Consider the following 20818-nt stretch of genomic DNA (forward strand, 5'->3'; position numbering starts at 1 on the left):
TCTTTATTGATTGATAATGCTTGTTAAATACTGTTTGAAATTATTGTTACCGATTACTTTCCAAAATGGTTGGGCGTTTATTTCTGCCACAATATGTATAGTAACTCGGCAGTACTTGCACACTTGCCTTGTTCTTTCATTTGCTGTCTTCCACAACGAAATCCTTATAGTGACGTGTGCATTCTTCTGGGGTTTTTGTGCCTGGGCATTTTGTTACATTTCGCCACAATTTGCAATTCTGTTTTAAATTATCCCTGTCTAACTGTAATATATTGTCACCAGTTACCAGTTATGGCCTGGCATTGACTTTATTCAAACTCAAGTCTAAGACACTGTTCAAGGGGTCGTAGCTAGAAAGCGACGTGTAAAAATAAACGTATCGAGTTATTTTCTTTCAAACGTCTGTATCGTACTTTGACATATTTTTATTTGCCCGACAGTTACCCTAGTTGGCACTGACGTATCACAACAATATGGATGTGATGCCAGAAATCCTCCCAGCATTGGTGAATCAGCCAGTGGCCTGTCGTTATCAACCAATCAGAGTTTGAGTTCTTTAAAGTTGCAGGGCTATGCCCTATCTAATAACCGCCTATGATCACGTGATTTAATGTTTTTTTGAGATAGAGGAACTGGGAAAGGTAGAAAAGCAGTGTTTTGCAATGTGTTAGTGGCCTTTAATCTGAACTAAGTAATAATAATAATAATAATACGTTAAAATATGGAGTGTTTGTGAAAAACAGCGTCACCGGTGAGTCCGTTTTTGTTGTATTGTCTTTTTCTGGCCAGGGGACTGAAGATTAAAATGGCTTGTGGACAATTTGTGTTATGCTTAAATTGCAATGTTAATTTTGATAGGTCAGTACTTGAACCCTAATGTATCGATATAAATACTAAGGATATACATCAAACGTTTAGCGAGGTAAAGGCATAGAGGTAACTTGCCGTACAGCAAACAGCAGTGCTATTCCTTTAAAAGTTTTACTAATACTAGCCTTTACCGCTTTTTCTTATCTAAAGTTGTGCTAGTATCAACTGCTATGGTATATTGGTTCTAGTAAGAAAATCTACGTATATGCATAAATACCATGGAATACATTGCTTTCAAAGTATTCCTTTATTTGATGATTTTGCTTTGTTTACTTGATGCACTGTGGCCCAGTTTTTTGAACGCACCATGCATCTGTAAACTGGAGTCCACTGTACACACAGTTCAGTACGATGCTGAAGTTGGTTTCTTATTCAGCCAGCTTCTTTTTCGTATCACGCAAATGTAACACATTTAATAAATAACTGGGGTATTTCAATGGTAAAATTGCTATCAGATAACATGCCAACTTGCAATCTGGTCCATGTTTGTCGGCTGTTTCTGTAGCAAAATCTGTATTGGGCCGGTATAAATACATATGGGTGACGTAGAGGGGTTACCCCCTCTGTGTGAATCATCTTTGAAATAAGTAGCCCAAGCGATTTTACACTTGAAATACCCCAGTATTCAATGTGTGTTACATTTGCGGGATGCGAACTTCACCATCGTCAGTACGTATTGTTTTGTGTTTGGCAACAAAAACTAAACGCTGTGTTCAGCCTTCAGTCCATTGGTGGACAGACAACCTCCTTGTTAAACTTTTTTCCCATTGTAAACTGCAAGTTTGGGAGTACATATCCGAGTAAGAAGCTACTAGTATTTAATTTATTATTATTATTATTATTATTATTATTATTATTATTATTATTATATTTTATTTGTGGTTTGGGTTATTTCAAGTAAAATTACCCAATGATGACTGCACAACCTTATAGTATTACTTTGGAAGAAGAACACAATATTAAAATTTGATTCATATTTTTAGGGTATAGGCCAGTTTTGTTACATTTGCCTGGTGCCTATTTTAGAAATAATCAAATTTTGTTCAAATGTTTAAAACAAAAACAAAAAAAAAGCCATGAAGAATTGTGTGGTTGATTTGGAATGAAGCAATTTGTGCTTTGCAGCTCATTATAAAAATGTATATTTTTGTTGCTTATAGTTTGTGAATTTTCCTAGGTCCACAAATCTATTTTTAAATGCCGTTTTAAATGAGAAGTTTCAGAAATATTGAGCAGCTCCTTTTAAGCATATTTAATTGTTTGTTTTATTTGGTTACACCTTGTTCCATTACTGTGACACATTACTAATTTGTTAAACGGTTGTCATTGTTTACATGTTTTTACATGTTTCACCCATGATGGTTGAATATAAGTACTAGTCTTTAAGTCTTTTGTAGTGGCCTGTTCATGTAAATCGTTATCATTAGAAGGGATTTGCAATTAAACACTATGGAAATAGTTCCCAATAGATTTCCATCTTTTAAAATATCAAAAGCCTATTTCTACTTGCTCTTTAAAATCAAGATTTATGCTTGACATCATTTTAGGTATAACATGGGGTGAATTTCCACAGCTATGCAAGTGACACACAGATTTGTATATCTGTTAAACCACGTGACACAACAGCTATCAATACCCTTTTCAAATGCCTAGCCGATATTAGAAGCTGGATGTCTCAGAATTTCTTACAATTAAATTCCGATAAGACAGAAGTCTTACTTTTAGGCTCTAATCAACAGATGGACTCGACAAATATTGATCTAGGTATGCTAAAATCAAATGTAAAATCTGAAGTGAAAAACCTGGAGGTTGTTTTTGATTCTGCACTTTCCTTTGAACCACATATAAAATACATTACTAGAGTGTCCTTCTGTCATTTAAGAAACATTGCAAAAGTTAGATCATTCTTGTCCTTGGATGATGCAAAGAAATTAGTACATGCTTTTATTTTTTCTAGGTTAGATTATTGTAATGCTTTATTTTTTGGACTTACAAGTCATGATATATCAGCTAGTGTAAAATGCTGCTCCTAGAATGCTAACTAGAACCAAAAAAAGGCTCACATTACGCCTATGTTGGCATCATTGCATTGGCTTCCTGTGCATTACAGAATTGATTTAAAAATTCTATTACTAGTTTTTAAAGCACTGAATGGACTATCTCCACAATATCTAAATTATATGCTAATTCCTTATCAGCCTGAATGCACTCTGAGATCTGCAAATGCTGGCCTTTTATGTATTCTGAGGGTGAATGTTAAAAGGATGGGAGAGGCTGCTTTCTGTTTTAATGCCCCCACACTCTTTTTATTCTGAATTTTATTGTTACTTCTGTTTTTAATAACTGTACTCTTTTCTTAGTGTTTATTACTGTATTTTTGTATTTTTTTCTGTATGTAAAGCGCTTTGAATTGTATTGTACATGAATTGCGCTATATAAATAAATTATTATTATTATTATTATTATTATTATTATAATTATTATTATTAATTTAGACCTCATTTCAACTTATAAGGCAAGTAAACTGAAACAGATTTGGACAGATATGAGTTATTATATACTCACAGGGTAAGAATTGCATTGAAAGCGACTTTGTATTAAGAATGTGGCCTTTCTTGTTTGGATGGAAACAGCTGAGCGGCAACTAAGAGGATTGCATTGCAGGTTTATTTTTGCCCTGATCAGTTCTGCTGCAATCCAGTCAGTAACTGATATAGTAAATCTCTATTTTAATGGGCATGGTTCCTCTTACAGCAAACAGGAGAAGATGGGGTAAAATAGCCCTGCAGTTTTGGTTGGGGTTGGCTCAGTTTTGCAGGGGGGATAATGACAGTTTATGAAAGAAAACTGTTTTAAATGCTCTATACAACCCTTAGCACATTGCCGTATCTCTGGGCCACATCAGACTGATAACCCAAAGCCATAAACATTAGGGAGACACCAGCATATCTCTCTTGTGTTTTCCCACATGTGCACTTCGTTCTGGTGTCTCTACATTTTGCACAAAATGTATAGGAGAGTGTCATTACTCTTGCATGTATTTGTGTATGAGTGCACCACCATTCTTGTGGTTTTGAAATACCTTGGGAACTTACATTACTTTTATGCTGAGCTATCTAAAGTACTTTAAACTTCTCATGTTTTATTGTGATTACATCACATGTGCCCTGAATGAAGCTATTTACTTTTGTGTTTTTTATGTGAGCTCAGCTTGATGTTTGTCTGACTAAGCAAACACAGGGTACAGTATGTATTGTATCGGACACAGCTCCCCATCATTCACAAATGAAGATGTGTGATAGTGGTTTTTTCATGAGGTGTTTTTTTTATTTATTTATTTTTATAAATGTTTAGGACCATTGACCATAGCATGTTTTCACCTATATTTTTCAGGAATATAGGATGCCTGTTTAAGATATAGTTTAAGATATACAGTAGTATATAGCAATTCCAATTGACAATAAAATAAAAATAAATAACTGTATGAGGAACAGCTTTTGCTTAACCCTAATTATGTGTTCTTGTTTTCATTGCAGGTGTTATTTGGAAGAAGAAGAAAATGCTGTATGATAGTACAGGGAAGATTATGATGATAATGACAATGAACTAGAATTATTTAAACAGTAATAAGGCCTCCAGACTCTGAAGGAATGACTGTGAGTTCGATTGTAGATACCTATTTGTATATTCTGAGTAGGGTGGGAAACTTGTGGCTCAGCCAGGGTCAAAGGCGAGCACCTTTACAGTCAACCAACATCCACTGCAGGATAAATCCAACCAGAATCCTTCACCTCCGAACACCATTTGGTGGTAAAGTAGCATACTTGAAGCAGAGTCAATGCACAAAAAACAAGGGCGTGAAATTAATTTTTAGTAGAGGCAGTTACCTCAGGAGCAAATTTGGATTATACTCTAACATTTCCCAGTTCAGTACCTCATTATCACGTGGCTCAACCAGCCTGAGCCACTGCATGTCTCGAATCAAGAACACCTTGGAGTCTGTTTCGAAAGCCGTCAGCAGTACTCATACCGAGCTCCTGTTGAAAATTGTCCGACTGAAGCCAAGCACGAGTGCAGCAGGGAAGGAAATAGAATCCATAGTACAGTTTAAAAGTGATGATTCTGACAAACCTGTGTCGGTTGCTGCTGATCCAAAATCTAATAAACTTGAAGACAAAAAGAAGCCTTTGGAGAAACCCATCCTAGCTCATGGAAATTCAGCATCCACCATAAGTACTGCAAATAACAACTTGAATCAGAAAACGTCCAGAGATTCTTCAGCTGCTAAAGGTACAAAAACAGATCTTTTCCATCCTAGCTACTTTACCACCAATTTTGGTGAAACCTACAATTTTGTAGCGACTCACGTGAATGATTATTTTGGGGGCAAAACAGACATGGATCCTGATAAAAAGCCTGATAAAAAAGATGATACCACCAAATCTCCGAATTCAGCAGTGTCTTCTGAATCCACACCTGCCTCTGCTGTTTCAACTTCTCCAAAAAAGGGAATAGCCAATGTTCTGGCATGCTCTACCAATAGTGTGCAGGCATTCATGGGCAGCTATCTCAGCACCTTGGTACCGAGATTTCGGTCTGAGTCTAAAAGTAGTGCAGAAGACAAAAATGCACTGCAGTCAGCAGTGGAAGAGACAGCAAAGAAGGGGGAGACAGTGACTGTTAAGGAGCCCAAGACTTCAGATGACAAAGCCAAGCGTCTTTCACTTCAGAGAGAAAAGGTAGGATGTAGGTTGCTCTTTCTCAGTACTTTAAAGCATTACAGAACCCTGTGCAGTGTTTACCAGAAACGTGTTGCTTACTTTGCCTTTTCTGTATCCTATGTTGTCCATATCACAACAATTTTCTTTCAACATAATCCTGATTTTTTTTTTTTTAATTTACACATCAACTAGGAGGTTACTTTTTTTTTTTTTTTTTACTTTTACTCTGAAATGTTTGCCAGGAAAAAGAAAAATGTTTTACTAAATACCAGTATATCCTGTTCATGCATCGTTCTGCAACATCGTTGTTGCAGGAGGCAGCATTATGTTAATCCTTAGAGAGAATTTTTTTTTCTACTAAATTTCTCAAGTAATTGTTGAGAAGTGTTTCTTGATTTTATGACCCATGATGTGTCAGGTCATTTTTATCAGTCTGGCCTTTTGACATCCTTTCGCCACAATGTCAGATGGTTTGCAAGTATTTGCAGCTTGGTCATAATTTATTTAAGCCATAAATGCTTGGGTTCTCCATGCCTGTTACATAATATTGAATATGGATATAGTGGAGCCAACTGTGTTGTAGGCACATATACAAGGGTCAAACTTTACAATTGCAGGTTCAGGGAGCTGCATGTCCAATTGTGAAGAAACTTGGTAAGATCATTATTTAACACAAATGGTTGATTATGTCATAGTCTTGGGGTATTACATATACGCAGTCTATCTGTGTGTTAAACTTACATTTTTTATATTTGTGGATGCTGTATAGGTCAGGTTACAGCTTATAATTTTGCATTTTAAGATAGGTAAGGGAATTATGTAATTGGCATATGTGCTACCAAGAACCTTCTTTTCTGTCAGACCGAGTGTAAACTTACATTCCAAATTCAGTCTCTATTAAGCTGTTAACAGGGACATTTATACTATTTATCTGTTTGTTTGGAAGTTGTGCTAGTGCACCATTTTGTTTTGCAAATTAGTTTTTGGGGTTTTTTTCCATTTTGTTTGAAACACTATTCATAATGTTTTTGAAGAATAGAAATCCCAAAGAGGGTGGGGGGGACCGGTTTCCACAGAATAGGTTCTTTATGAATTGGCACTACAGCTGTGTGTGTGTGTTGTGGCTTGAAGATGCTTGACATCTGACAGTTTAGAGTCTGGATTTCATGAGCACTCATTGTATCATTAAATACTAAGATGAATCAGTTGCTTGACAAGCTGAACTTTGCAATACTCCAGTACTCAATGCATGGTACTTCCAATTTTAATTTACTGTATATCATTTTTTTTTGGGGGGGGGTGGGGGGTGGCTGGAAGCATATATACGTATTTAGTTCAAGGTTTTTTAAATCTGCTGATTTGTGTTTTTGTTTGATGTGTTTTCTTCCTCAGATAATTGCAAGAGTCAGTGTGGATAACCGAACCAGAGCACTAGTCCAAGCACTGCAGAGAGCCTCTGATGTAAAGGTCTATATCAACAGGGTTGAGGAACTGAGTTATCATCTACTAGAGTTCCCAGAAACCAAAGGTGTAGCCGTGAAGGTAGGTCAAGACTGTTGCACAGAAGGCTTTACCAGCAGACTTGCTTCAAGCTTTTATCACAACAATTGCTTTCTTTAACTTCACTCAAAGTGTTGTGACAAATACTGCTTGAAATGTATATGAGGCCAAAAATCACCATAGTTGTAATATTTTCTTCATCCTGTTATTAGGAGAAGGTCATTCCCTGCTTGTTGCGACTAAGACAGGCCAGTGATGAGACTCTGCAGGCTGCTGTTCGAGAGGCTCTGTCTTTGGTGGGATACATAGACCCTGTGAAAGGGCGTGGCATTCGAGTGCTTTCCATTGATGGTGGGGGAACAAGGTAAAGCTCACAGCACTGTCTGCCCTCTCAATAGTCAATTATTTTCTAAAAGTAGCATATATATATATATATTAAGAAGGAGGAGCCGCCTCTCCCAGAGCCCAGAGGGGAGGAGCCGCCGCTCCCAGAGCCCAGAGGGGAGGTGAGGTGCCCACTTCCATCACCCCAGCGAACCAGTCCGGCACTGCCAGGTGCGGTCCCTAGCCCCGTGCTCCTGGACACCCTGCCAGTACTCCTAGACCTCCATGCGCTGGACCTGGAGCCCGGGAGTCTACAGCATTGGCCACAGCTTTTCCCCTGCTTCCCTCCTCCGCTCTTCTCGAACACTCGGACGTCGCTGGTGCTCCCCCGGTTCGCTGCTTCGCTTCCCCTGGGTGATCGGACATCGCTACCCCGGTCCCCAGGGGAAGATCTCTGCCCACTGCTGCATCCTCCCCTGTTTCCCGGTCGTCGCTTTGGTTGGCCCTGTCATCCCGATGGGGTCCCTTGTCGCCGGTACATGGTCCCTTTCCGGAGGTGCCGGAAAGACCGACCCAGCCTCAAGTCCGCCCGTGGAAGTGGGCGGAAATAGACATTTCTGGATTTGAGTGTGGGTGGTTGGGTTTTAGGGGAGGGGGTGGCATTGGTATGGCCGGTCAGTTTTGCACACTTGTGGGGGAGGATGTGTGAGATAGCATGGAGGGTGTTAAAATTCCTCCCTGCTAAATCCATGTGAGCATGCACTGTGGGTGAACGGGTTAATTGTTTAATGATTTAGTTAGTCCCCTGCACCTGGTGATAATTATAAATTAGAGCCAGGTGCAGGGTATTTGAGAGGCAGCCAGACTGATTGGGGCTGCTGAGTGGAGAGCGTGCGTGCGTGCGTGCGTGCGTGCGTGCATGAGCGTGAGCGTGAGCAGTCATTGCAAAGTAAGTCATTGTGTTTAGCCTGTGTCTTATGGTGTTTGTTTTGCAGGTAAACGGCTTAGCCGTCCTGCGTATTAGTCAGGGACATATTAATGTTTGGTTAGAGCTCCAGGAGAGACCTAGGTGTTTGTTTCTGTTTTGTTGGTTTTGTTATATTCATTGGTGTTTATTAAAAATAGCGTGAAAGCGATTTAAAAATACATTTCCGTGTGCTGGGTCTGTTTTAAAGGGGCAGCGAACGAGTGAGTTGTGAGGATCTTTCACTATATATATAATATATATATCTTTGCTATTTATTTTTCTTAAAGGATACTCAAACTCCCAGAAGCTTAACGCACGAGTATCATTTGCTGCTTTTCCTATGGGCTTCTTCTTCATGAAACATCTCAAAGTTGACAGGAAGTGCAGCATTGATATAACTGCTTCAAGTCAATTACCACATTAGTAGGGCCCTGTGGAATCCTTGTTATTTTGTTCTGATTGCCATTAAAATTTTTTTATATAATTAGGTTTATTTAAATGAACTTATGCACACTGCAGGCAAGATGAATAACACAAAACCGCAAATCTACAGGCTTCTGCTTTTTCCAGTTTGAGTTTGTGTTCATTGGATTAAGAGTATTTTTTTTAAACTATTATTCTAATTGTATTGAAAAATAGTATTATTAACTTAAAAAAAAACACAACCCGTTTTTAAAGTGCAGTGTGGGGCGCTCCAAAGCAAACAGATAGGCATTGAGCCGAGTGGTGTTTTTTTTTTGTTTAAATTTGAAATTGATCAATTCTATATTTAATGCTACGCACATGTTTTCACTACCATAAACCTTCTCTCTGAACACTGGGTTTCTTATTATTCAAAAGTGACTGTACTGTAAAATATCCCTGCTGTCCACCTATCTATGGATCCTTAATTCAAATGAAGTTATTTTTTTATTACCATCATCATAAAATACAAACGGTGGCAGTATATTCTTTAATAAAAGAATAGTAGTCTGTGTGAGTAGTACTTTGTGTTTTAATACGGACGTTAAAAATAGTATGTTGTCTAATTGTTGAAGTCCTCAAAAATGATTGCATTTACTTAATGCTCTCAAACTCAATTATTTTCACCGATTTCAACCCTTCTCGCTGTTTGTTCCTTACAGAATACCCCGCCTCATTTCTAATCCAGCTACAGAAACTGCTCTGCACCCACTGTTGAAACCAAAGTTACGCCACTGCCTGCGCTCGCAATTAGTTTCACATTTCCCCTTCAAATATGTAAATTTCAAGCTTGATGCTCTACTGCCAAGTGAATTTTTTTCATACAGCACTTAATTCTGCATTGTTCTTTTGATTCTGTGATTCCGTCCGTGTTCTTGTTAACACGGATTCCATAGGGCCCTACATTAAAAGATCAAATTAACCTTTACCATAATGTGTGACATTTCTGTATATGAAAATGTGAGACCCAGAAATAGTAGCTACAAATGTGTTAAGATTTACTGGAATTATTTTGTTAGCACCATATGCTTTGATGATACTATAGTTCTTTATTAATTAACCTTATTGTTGTACTAGGTTGACATACATACAGATGTAGTCACTGCTGTGATAAGTAGCTTTCTTACAGTGCCTATAGAAAGTCTACACGCCCTTGAACTTTTTTTCACATTTTGTTATGTCAGTGCCTCAGAGTTTCATGCATTTAAATGAAGATTTATTTCCACTTATCTACACACCGTACTCCACATTGTTAAGGGGGGAAAAAAAGGTTTTATTAAGAAAAGAATTATGTATTAAATACGAAGCTGAAAGATCATACCTGGATAAGTCTCCACCCCCCTGAGTTAATACTTGGTGGAAGCAAAACTGTTCAAGCTTTGTTACGTTCCTTGGAGAGCATTGATGGGCAGGAATCTTGGTCATGCCACAAATTTTCGATTGGATTTAGGTCGGGACTCTGACTGGGCCGCTCAAGGACATTTAGCTTCTTGTTCCTTAGCCACTCCAGTGTAGCTTTGGCTTTGAGCTTTGGGTTGTTGTCATGCTGAAAGGTGAACTTCTGTCCCAGTTTCAGCTTTCTTGCAGAGGGCAGCAGGTTTTCCTCAAAGACTTCTCTGTACTTTGCTCCATTCATTTTCCCTTTTATCCTGACAAGTGCCTCAGTCCCTGCCAATGAGAAACATCCACATAACATGATGCTGCCACCACCATGCTTCACAGTAGGGATGGTGTTCTTTGGGTGATGCACTGTTTTGGGTTTGCGCCAAACATAACGCTTTGCATTTAGGCAAAATTTTTTTTGCATACTTCAAATGGGATTCAAGATGGGATTTCTTGAATAATGGTTTCCTTCTTGCCATCCTACCATACAGTCCAGATTTGTGGAGTGCTTGGGTATTCTTGTCACATGCACACTTTGACCAGTCTTGGCCATAAAAGCTTGTAGCTCTTCCAAAGTTGCCATTGGCCTCTTGGTAGCCTCTCTGATCAGTCTCCTTCTTGCTTGGTCATCCAGTTTGGAGGGACAGCCTGATCTAGGCAGGGTCTTGGTGGTGCAATACACCTTCCACTTCTTAATAATCATCTTGACCATGTTCCAAGGGATATTCAAGGCCTTTGATATTTTTTTATACCCATCCCCTGATCTGTGTCTTTCAACAACTTTGTCCCAGAGTTTTTTTTAAAGCGCCTTGGTGCTCATGGTTGAGTCTTTGCTTTGAAATGTACTACCAGGCAGAGGGAACTTAGAGGAACTGCTGAATTTATCCTGAAATCATGTGAATCACTACAATTTAATACAGATGTAGGCCACTTAACTTGGTGTGTGATTTTTAAGGTGATTGGTTACATCTGAGCTAACTTAGGATTGCTATTACAGGGGGGGGGGGGGGGGGGGGGGGGGGGGGGTGGACACTTATCCAAGCAAGCTTTTTAAGTTTTTATTTTTAATTAATTTTCTACAAATTTCTGGAATATTTTTATCACTTGGAAGTTGTGGGGTAGGATGTGTAAGTAATTTATATGTATATTAAAATGCATGTGTGTGTGTATATATATATGGATATATATATATATATATATATACTATATATATAATATTATATATATATATATATATATATAATATATAATATCTATATGTATATATATATCTAATATATATATATGTATGTATCATATATATATATGTATATATCTACTATATAATATATATATATATCTATATATATCTATATATATATATCTATATATATAATATATATATATATATAGTATATATGGAATATATATATTATATATATGATATATATATATATGGATATATATATATATATATATATATATATATTATATATATATATTCTATATATATATATATATTATGTATATATATATATATAATATTGTGATGTGTGATGGATATATATATATATATATATATATATATATATATATATATATATAGGGTGTATATATATATGTATATATATATATATATATATATATATATATATATATATATATATATATATATATATATATATATATATATATATATATATATATATATATATATATATATATATATGTATGTATGTATGTATGTTGTATGTATATATATATATATATATATATATATATATATATATATATATATATATATATACATACACACACACACACACACACACACATGCATTTTAATTCCAGGCTATAAGGCAACAAAAGGTGAATTTTGAAAATGGAATGTAGACTTTCTATAAGCTCTGTATATACTGTATGCAATATTATAATTTAATCTTTGTTTTTGTGATTTATGGCAGAGGACTGGTTGCACTTCAGACTCTGCATAAACTGGAAGAGCTCACTGGAAAGCCAATTTATCAGCTGTTTGATTACATCTGCGGCGTTAGCACAGGTATGTTACAACAATATGTTTGCATCCATCAAATCCAGGTTGTCACCCATCATTGATTTTGTGTTGATTTCATTCTGAAGAGGGTTTTTATTGGTATTGTACTGTATTGATTTTTTATATATATATATATATATATATATATATATATATATATATATATATATATATATATATATATATATATATATATATATACTGTGTTAATTACATACAATAATTACAATGTATTATAGTCTATATGACTATAAAAGACTTATTTAATTTGATCCTCAACTCTGAAAATTAAGATGCAGTTCCTATTTTGAACATTAGAGGGTGCTAGCTTTACATCAGTTGACTGAGATGACTGAGCATGAACATATTAACCCCATAAACATCAAATATAAAAGTAAAATGTGTACCCACCCAGTAGAGCAGTGTTTCTCAGCCCTGGTCCTGGGGGTCCGCTGTGTCTGCTGTTTTTATTCCAACTGAGCTCTCAATTACTTAACTAGATCATTAATTGAACTGATAATTTGCTTAATTAGACCTTTTTAATTGTTTTCAGCGGTTAAACAGTTGCAGAATTCAAGTTACATATAAAATGTTATAGTTAACTTGAAATCTGCAACCGTTCAATTAAGGGTCTTGTTAAGTAATTGAGTGCTCGGTTGGAATGAAAACCAGCAGCCACAGGGGGACCCCAGACCCCCCAAACACTGCTATAGAAGTCTAACAGTTAGATATTGACCTGAGACTTGTTAAAAATGTAAAGACTCTGTAGGAACAGAAAGATAAACAAAGCCAGCTTCTTCTGAAGTAACACCACATGCAAGCTAAGCCCATTCTATTGACTTTGTTGAACTGTGTTAATGTTTGCTGCAACAGATTTTATGTTCACCTTCCAGGGGCTATACTAGGCTTTATGCTGGGGCTGTTCCAGATTCCTCTTGCTGAGTGTGAGGATTTGTACAGGAGGCTGGGCTCTGATGTGTTCAAACAGAATGTCATTGTTGGGACAGTGAAGATGGGCTGGAGCCATGCCTTTTATGACAGTGAAATATGGGAAACCATACTGAAGTAAGCCTTCATGTTCTGGTTCGATCTGGTTACATCAATTGCTATTTGGTAATATTTCTAAAGTTATTTGTCTCCAACAATTTTAACTCCTATAGTAGATATTTAAAAGTAATAAAATCCACCTCTGCCATGTTTTGAACATGCTGAAGTATACAGTACAGACTTCATACACAAACAACCAGCTGGTAGCTAGCGTGTATACTGTTTTGCAATTGTGTGAGTTAATTTTAAAATGGTGCCGATTACTTTCAGATATTGGCTTTGTATTTAGTGCAAATCTGTCTTCTATGATTCTTTCATCCAATTAGTATGCATGCTTCTCAACAACAAATGGACAATGGACTTCTGTCATTCCTAATATTTCTTGTGTAATTGTTTTCATTTCTATCTCTGTTTTGAGGAATATTTTAGACACGTCTTGTCCATAGATGTTCCCTTTTCAAATGTGTTTTTATTTTCTGCAGGGAAAGAATAGGATCCGATCTCATGATAGAAACTGCTAGGAATGCAAAATGTCCAAAGGTGAGTTAATGTAATGAAGCCTATTGGATATTACACACCTAGGGGAGGTGAGGGCAGGGACAATCCCTTGCCTAATTCATTCAAATGATGTGTACACTGGTGAAACAGAAACTCTAATTGAAATACAATAAACACGTAATTACCCTCCCCTGTAAAGGCCTGAACTTTATCATAAGAATAGTTCTTTTTTGTACCCATGTTTAAAAGGCGTTGATTATGCATGGCTATCTGAAGCAAATATTCAGCTACACGCTTTTTTTACAGGCATCAACCTACCAGGCATCCATAATAATTTGATTACAGCTCTGTTAAATCCCATCTGTGAAAGTTAGGTAAAACTGAATTGGTTAAAGAAACTGTTCTGTTTTATATGCTTGTATTTTCCTTTCAAGATGTTGTTTTTGCAACCAACTAAATTTAGATTAAAACATTGCATTACTAATTTAGGTCTATGGGAGAATTGTGAGACATTTGACTTGGCTTAAAACAAGACAACACATTTTTTTAATAATATTTCTTTTTAGTAAGTTTAAAAAAAGGGAATGTAAATCTGAAGTGTTATTGGGGTGAGGTTTTAAAATAGGTGGTAATCCAGTTGTTTTAAACATTGAACTATTTAAGATTTTGTAAGAGATAACAATAGGTTCCATGAGCACAATTTTTATATAAAATTAGTGTGTGTGTGTGCGTATTCAAATTTTAAACTACTTAATAAACTCTTGCTGCACAACATGTTCACACTGGTCATAACAGACAGGTTTGTGTGGACATAACGTGTAGGAGATTCACTTATTTTCTTAGATGTTTCATAAGAAACATGTTAAACAGAACTATGCTTGACTAGGGATGATGAACTGAATTGAAGACGTTTAACAAAAGGGCTTTTGTTCTAATTCATGGGGGGGAAAATGTGTGTGTGTGTGTGTTAATAGGGAGCTTGAGAGTCATCTATAAAATATTGCAAACATCTGCTGTTTTGTCACTGGTAACCAAGTGAAATAAATTAATTCTAGGCACTTTCCATTCATAAATAGTAGTTTCATACTAGTGTTTCCAATTAAAATGTTCCGTTGACTAAAAGACACATTTATGTCCTGGTCATTGGAGCACTATGCATCCAGCCTTGTTTTTGTCCTTTCAACCTGCTTAGTTAAAAAGTGCCTCTAAGAAATGAAGTCAAGTATGCTGTTGTATAATAGCAAAGACGTCTCTGCAGCTCTTACTTTGCAGAAAGTTGCCAGGAGTATTTTGTACATTTCTTTACTGTTTGCAGTAATAGCTTGATCAAGTTAGTACCAAACAAAAACATCTGCACAGTTACATAGCAATACAACCACTGCTGTTCTTTAATGGAGCGCTATTCTTTAAGGGAGTAATGATGGTAACATGTTTTTTCCCCCCACAAGGTGGCAGCAGTGAGTACAATAGTGAATCGAGGAACACCTTTGAAAGCTTATGTCTTCAGGAACTACAACCTTCCCCCCGGAGTGAAATCACACTACTTAGGAGGCTGTCACCACAAGCTCTGGCAAGCTCTCCGAGCCTCCTCTGCCGCACCTGGCTATTTCCAAGAATTTGTTCTGGGAAACGACCTGCATCAGGTAGAACCGTCAAGCATCATTTTCTGTTTAACCCTGTGCATTTTCTTCAGTCCGGGACTAAAATGATAATAATTGGAGAGATCTGGGGTCTCTCAATTGTCTTCAAAATACAATGTTATACAATTATGAAGTAATAATTAATATTTAAGTTATTTTAGTGTAATATTTAAAAACATAACACAAATGTAAACAAACAAAATACTGTACTGCAACATTCTAGACACATTATTTTAATTTCCCACAGTCACATTAATTGGGGTGCATGAAAGATAAATGTGATTTAATGTTACACAGAGTGTGATACTAATCAGAGTGATGAGATCAAGCAGTTGTCCCTGTTGATTGACATTTCAATGTGGCAATAATGAGCAGTGTTAACCGGAGTGAGATTAAAAAGGTTTGACAGGACATGGCATAATTAATACAATGACCTCTTTCATCATATAATGGTGAATCTCAATTTATGGACAATAATAAATATTTAAGGGCAAAGGAATTGAATTCTTGACTTTAGTAGTATTTTTCTTTCTATTATTATTATTATTATTGTACACAATATTTCAGTTACGCTGGCTGAAACACACACACACACACACACACCGTTTTTAATACTGAGTCATGGCATGTGGTTTACAGTTTAATGCCTTCAAGGTTCAGAAAGGTGGATAGACAGAATGAAAGAGAATACATGATGGATTCCTGGAGAGCTGGGAATTCACCCGGCATCTGATAGAAGCCCCCCACCTCCCCATTCTGCTTTTTGTTTTTGTATTTTCTTTTTTAATATATATGTGCAATTAAGAACATGATTAATAATTTACCAACCGTCTGTTAAGATTTATTCCATTAGTTTTGAATAAATAAAAGAAATAAAAGCTCTTCTGCATTGCTCCAAAATATCAATTCTTTTGTGGAAACTGTCCAGTGAAATTTAAAATTGCAATGTATTCAAATAAAACTCAAACCTGGCAGATAAAATATATTTACATTTTGCTTATTTTGTAGTAATTTATTTAGCCACCCTAAGTGTGGTGCTTGTATGCATTTGTCATTCTGTCATCGTGTGCCTCCCCACTATTTAAACTGCTAGTATCTCATCAGTTTGAGATGCCACCTTTATAATTTCAGTGTTATTGATACTCCTCAAAAAAAAAAGAGGGGCTCCCGAGTGGTGCATCCGGCAAAGGTACTTTGCGTGGATTGCAGGTCGGAGGTCGCTGGTTCAAGTCCAGGATATGTAGGGTAGGGTAGCGTTGAGCTGAGCCTAAAATACAGTTGGCTATTTCAGATTGGGACAAAAATGGAGTAAAATCAATTGGCGACTACTAAATTAAAAAAAATCAAGAACATGCTGTTTAAACATGCTCATTTCAGATTAGTTCATTAATATATGGGGAAAACATACATTAGAGAGTAAGGTGGTCTGCTCATCAAGTTTCCCATTCAATTTCTGAAGTGCTAATCAAATTCTCATAAAGAAAAACATCATTAGTAATGGTTTTGCATTCTAGCTTTGAAAACGGTTCACTGGCTTGCATCCCTTCAGGTCAAATGCGTAGAGCAACTACTTGGAAAACAAATCTTGCTGTGGTGCTTGCTTTTTTTTTTTTTTTTTTTTTTGTTGTTTTTTTTTTTTTTTTTTTTGCATGCCTTCACTGCCGTAACTATTTCTCTTCTGCCTACATAACACAATGTTGTCAGGTTAGAGCTCATTGCAAATTCAGTGTGCTTATGTTGGCATGTCAAATAGTGCCAAGCATTAGATTTAAATCTAGATGGTTTTGTATTGCCCCCCCCCCCCCCAGTACCCTTGTCTTTTTAGTACAAGTTAGTTTTTTTTTTTTTAATGTAACTATTAAATAAGTTGCATGTCTTACCAGTATATGTATGGTTATAAAATACTTTAGTTTTAACATACATGCAGAGATAAACTAGAACTGAAAAAGCTATAGTATGCTATGTTTTTACCTTTGTGTGTGGTATTATACTGTATTGAGGATAATGGTTACTGGACTCTAAGAAGAGGAGATTTTTACACATGAGACCATACTTTTGTTGTATTGACCGATTTGGTTTTTGGTCCCAATTCCTTGCTGTAAACACAGATCCCAAGCCCTGTTCTGATTATTTTGTAGATGCCTTCAATATTCATTATGACAGAAAGAGGCTTGTGAACTTCATTTACTTCTGTCTGGTGAAGCAATTGGTATCTTTTAAATATGACACATGTCGATGAAAAGGTCAGACGTAGAACGCAGTAATGAGCAATGTGTGCCATCTACATTGCCGCACATGATGTCAATATGAGTACCAGTGTTTGAAACAGGTTAAACGTATATTATGCCACCGAAGCATTAGGAAAGAATTTGAAAACCCTAGCCCTCAAATCCTTTTAGTTTGCTTTATTTAAAAGGACCATTTTGTTTCTCAAGGAGCCAGTCAATGAGGAATGCAAGTCATGTCCTCAGAATCATTGATGTAAAATGGTTACTATGGATTCTACTAAGTAGGCATTCAAGCATTAGTCTTGGCTGTGCCACTCCCGGTCTCTCTAGAAAGGTTTCAGATCACAGAAACAAAACCAAGCCCTCTAATGTGAAGAGAACAATAACACAGCACTGTTGTGCAAAAAGAACATTAACATTTAATGCATCACCTACAGAAAATAATCATATGATTAATTAGAATTTACATGCTAATTACAATTAGTTAAAAATGAAACCTATGTGTGTCTGTAGTATAGGCAGATATACCAATAAATAGATACCTATCGGTATCAGTAGATTTATTAATGCACATACTAATGCCTGAACAAGTCTTGCTTGTTTACTCTGTTCTTTTATTATCCTTTTTTTTAACACTAACAAATCCTTTCCAAGGATCCAAGGAAGATTTACAATATCAATGGCAAGGATTTTTAAAACAAGATCCCTTCAGATGACCTCATGAGTTTTTTTCTTTTTTTTTTTTTTTTTTTTTGCCAAATTCAGAACTCCGTTCTATGTTAATGTAATCTGAAGATCTGTGTCACCTTTTTTTTTTTGTTTGGCTGAAAACATTTTAAATAGTCATTTTCACAGCTATGATTGGCTTGGTATACATGCAGTTTAGAAATTCCAGATTATCCCTCCATTGTCATGAGAATATGATGTAGCACGCACTTACCACGAACACCCTCAAGGCTGAAAACCTGTGCAGCAAGCTATAAACCCCATGAATATATACATGTACACTTGAGGGTTTTTTTGGTGACCAAATTAGGCAGATTGCGGTTGAAGGTGAACAATATCAGGTCACTCAAGGCCAAGTTGCAACACTGACAGAAACATTTAAATATATTCTCCCATATTTTAATATTAATTGGGTCACTTGAATTTTGAAGGAGATTTTCTGTCCCTAAAAGAAAACTACATTAACCCAATTTAACTCAAACTAAAATAGCGTGGCAAAAGGTTAACAATCTGTGCTTTGTAGTTTTTCAGTATTTGTCTTGCAGTATGTGATTTTTATGATACATGTATTTGTGCCATAGTATAATGAAAAGCCCATTTTAATGTAGCCCAGCATCCCTTGTTAAAGTACTAACCGATGTTGGTGTTTGGTTTTCCTAATTAACTCCTGCAGTATCAATATCCTACAATCCTTTTTTTTTTTTTTTTTTTTTCATTTAAAACTCAACAGTAACATTGGTATAGGCATTCTTCCGCACACTAATCACGGGTAATATGCACTTTGCAGCATTAGATGTTGCTCTGTAATTCTGCCAGATCCCCTGCTGAAGGCCTTTGATGTTATTTTTAAATGGTTAAAAAATGGTAGCAGTTGGTTTCAGTTAAAGAGTTTACTTTTTAAAAAATAAATTAGGTAATAAATGGGATGACTGAACAAAAACCCTGATACAGTACATGTCTAAACCCATCTTGCTTTTTGGATTAAGTTAAGCAGAAAATGTTATACCTGTATGACTGTATAGTATTATTTATTTATTTATATTTATTTATTTATTGGTAGCTTGAGGGGATCATGCGTTCCATTTTAAATTTATTCAGGTCAGTTATTTTCTTGCATGCGGTGGTTAAGGGCACAGCCTGAGACGACCATCTGTACTCCCTCAAGAGGAGGACACTAAGCTGTTTGATTACTTTCCCTGCCTGGGGGCACTGTCCCCACTTTCACTAACATGAATTCACTTGCTTGAACAGAATTTGGTTTCCTTCCTGCATTTGCAACTTGAGTAGAGAACTTGAACCAGTGACGTTTGGGTTATAGGTCAGTGAAGTGAACCAGTTTACACAATTATGTGGCACAAGGATAGCTTTCACTTGCTCAATCAATGTGAGTGGTATTATTTGTAGTGTTTCTCTGCTCAGCCAAGGTTTTTGTTGTTTTAAATGAAAAACATTCTTAAAATATTATGTTCCTTTGTCATACTGTTCTTGCTGTCTTATTGCTGTTCGTTGCTTGTTAAGTATATAAGGCAGGCACCAGAATTGAAGATATCTGGGATTTAAGTAGCTCGCTGATCTGTTTTGTTCTTTTCTTGGATTCACAAAGAAAAGCTTCAGGTTTTTTGTTCTGTCATTTTTTTTAAAGCCTGCAAGTAGAAACATCTTTGAAATACTTTACTTACTTTTTTTTTAACCAGAGAACTACAATTTAGATATGGTGGCAAATATATTGTGTAATTTAAGCTAATTTGTATTATTTATTATACCCACTCCGAGACAGATGTCACATTTTATAATTCCCCTCCCTGATTCAGCCTGCCACATTAAATATGCATATCTCCATGTAAATAATTTGGCATCAGTCTAGCTCTGACTGTTTATGTATTCAGCTCTATGATACATGAAGCAGACAGTGTGGTATTATCTGTATTTTAACTAAACTGTAGATGAAATGACAATGAAGGCATTTTCAGTTTTTTTTGTAAATTTACTTTTAACTTGAAAGTAGTTTGAATTCTGTCCTCAGAATAATTCTTTTGCTGGCTTGCTTTGATGTTTAATTGTGATTTAATGGAGCTTTTGATTTTGACTGATTCCATGCCCCTCTCTTAAGTCTTTATTGGGTGAAACAAATACAATTTTATAGATTGTCTTTTTAACCCTTACTGTATTAAATGGTCAGACTCCCTTTTAGTGTCCCTGCAAGGCAGCAGGCTTAGCAGGTTGTGCGAGGCATCAGAATATCCTGCCAGAAACAGATTATTCAAGCCTGGGTGTTGCTTGTTCTTTGTTGCTTCTAGCAGAGCAGACATAAGAACATAAGAAAGTTTACAAACGAGGGGAGGCCATTTGGCCCATCTTGCTTGTTTGGTTGTTAGTAGCCTATTGATCCCAGAATCTCATCAAGCAGCTTCTTGAAGGAT

At 36.2% G+C, this 20818-nt stretch overlaps 1 protein-coding gene across 1 annotated transcript in view; it reads left to right on the top strand.

The window, feature by feature from the left end:
• Positions 1 to 608: 608 nt before the first annotated feature.
• Positions 609 to 20818, top strand: part of LOC121319966 (calcium-independent phospholipase A2-gamma-like) — a 29740-nt gene continuing 9530 nt past the window's right edge. Inside the window, exons 1-8 of the mRNA XM_041257974.1 lie at positions 609 to 751; positions 4407 to 5609; positions 6984 to 7133; positions 7304 to 7455; positions 12171 to 12265; positions 13153 to 13324; positions 13789 to 13846; positions 15253 to 15447. Coding sequence (XP_041113908.1) covers positions 4521 to 5609; positions 6984 to 7133; positions 7304 to 7455; positions 12171 to 12265; positions 13153 to 13324; positions 13789 to 13846; positions 15253 to 15447 — 1911 coding nt within the window. The 5' untranslated portion in view covers positions 609 to 751; positions 4407 to 4520. The remainder of the gene's footprint in view (positions 752 to 4406; positions 5610 to 6983; positions 7134 to 7303; positions 7456 to 12170; positions 12266 to 13152; positions 13325 to 13788; positions 13847 to 15252; positions 15448 to 20818) is intronic.

Source organism: Polyodon spathula, chromosome 8, assembly GCF_017654505.1.
Source record: "Polyodon spathula isolate WHYD16114869_AA chromosome 8, ASM1765450v1, whole genome shotgun sequence".
In the NCBI taxonomy this organism is placed as follows: domain Eukaryota; kingdom Metazoa; phylum Chordata; class Actinopteri; order Acipenseriformes; family Polyodontidae; genus Polyodon; species Polyodon spathula.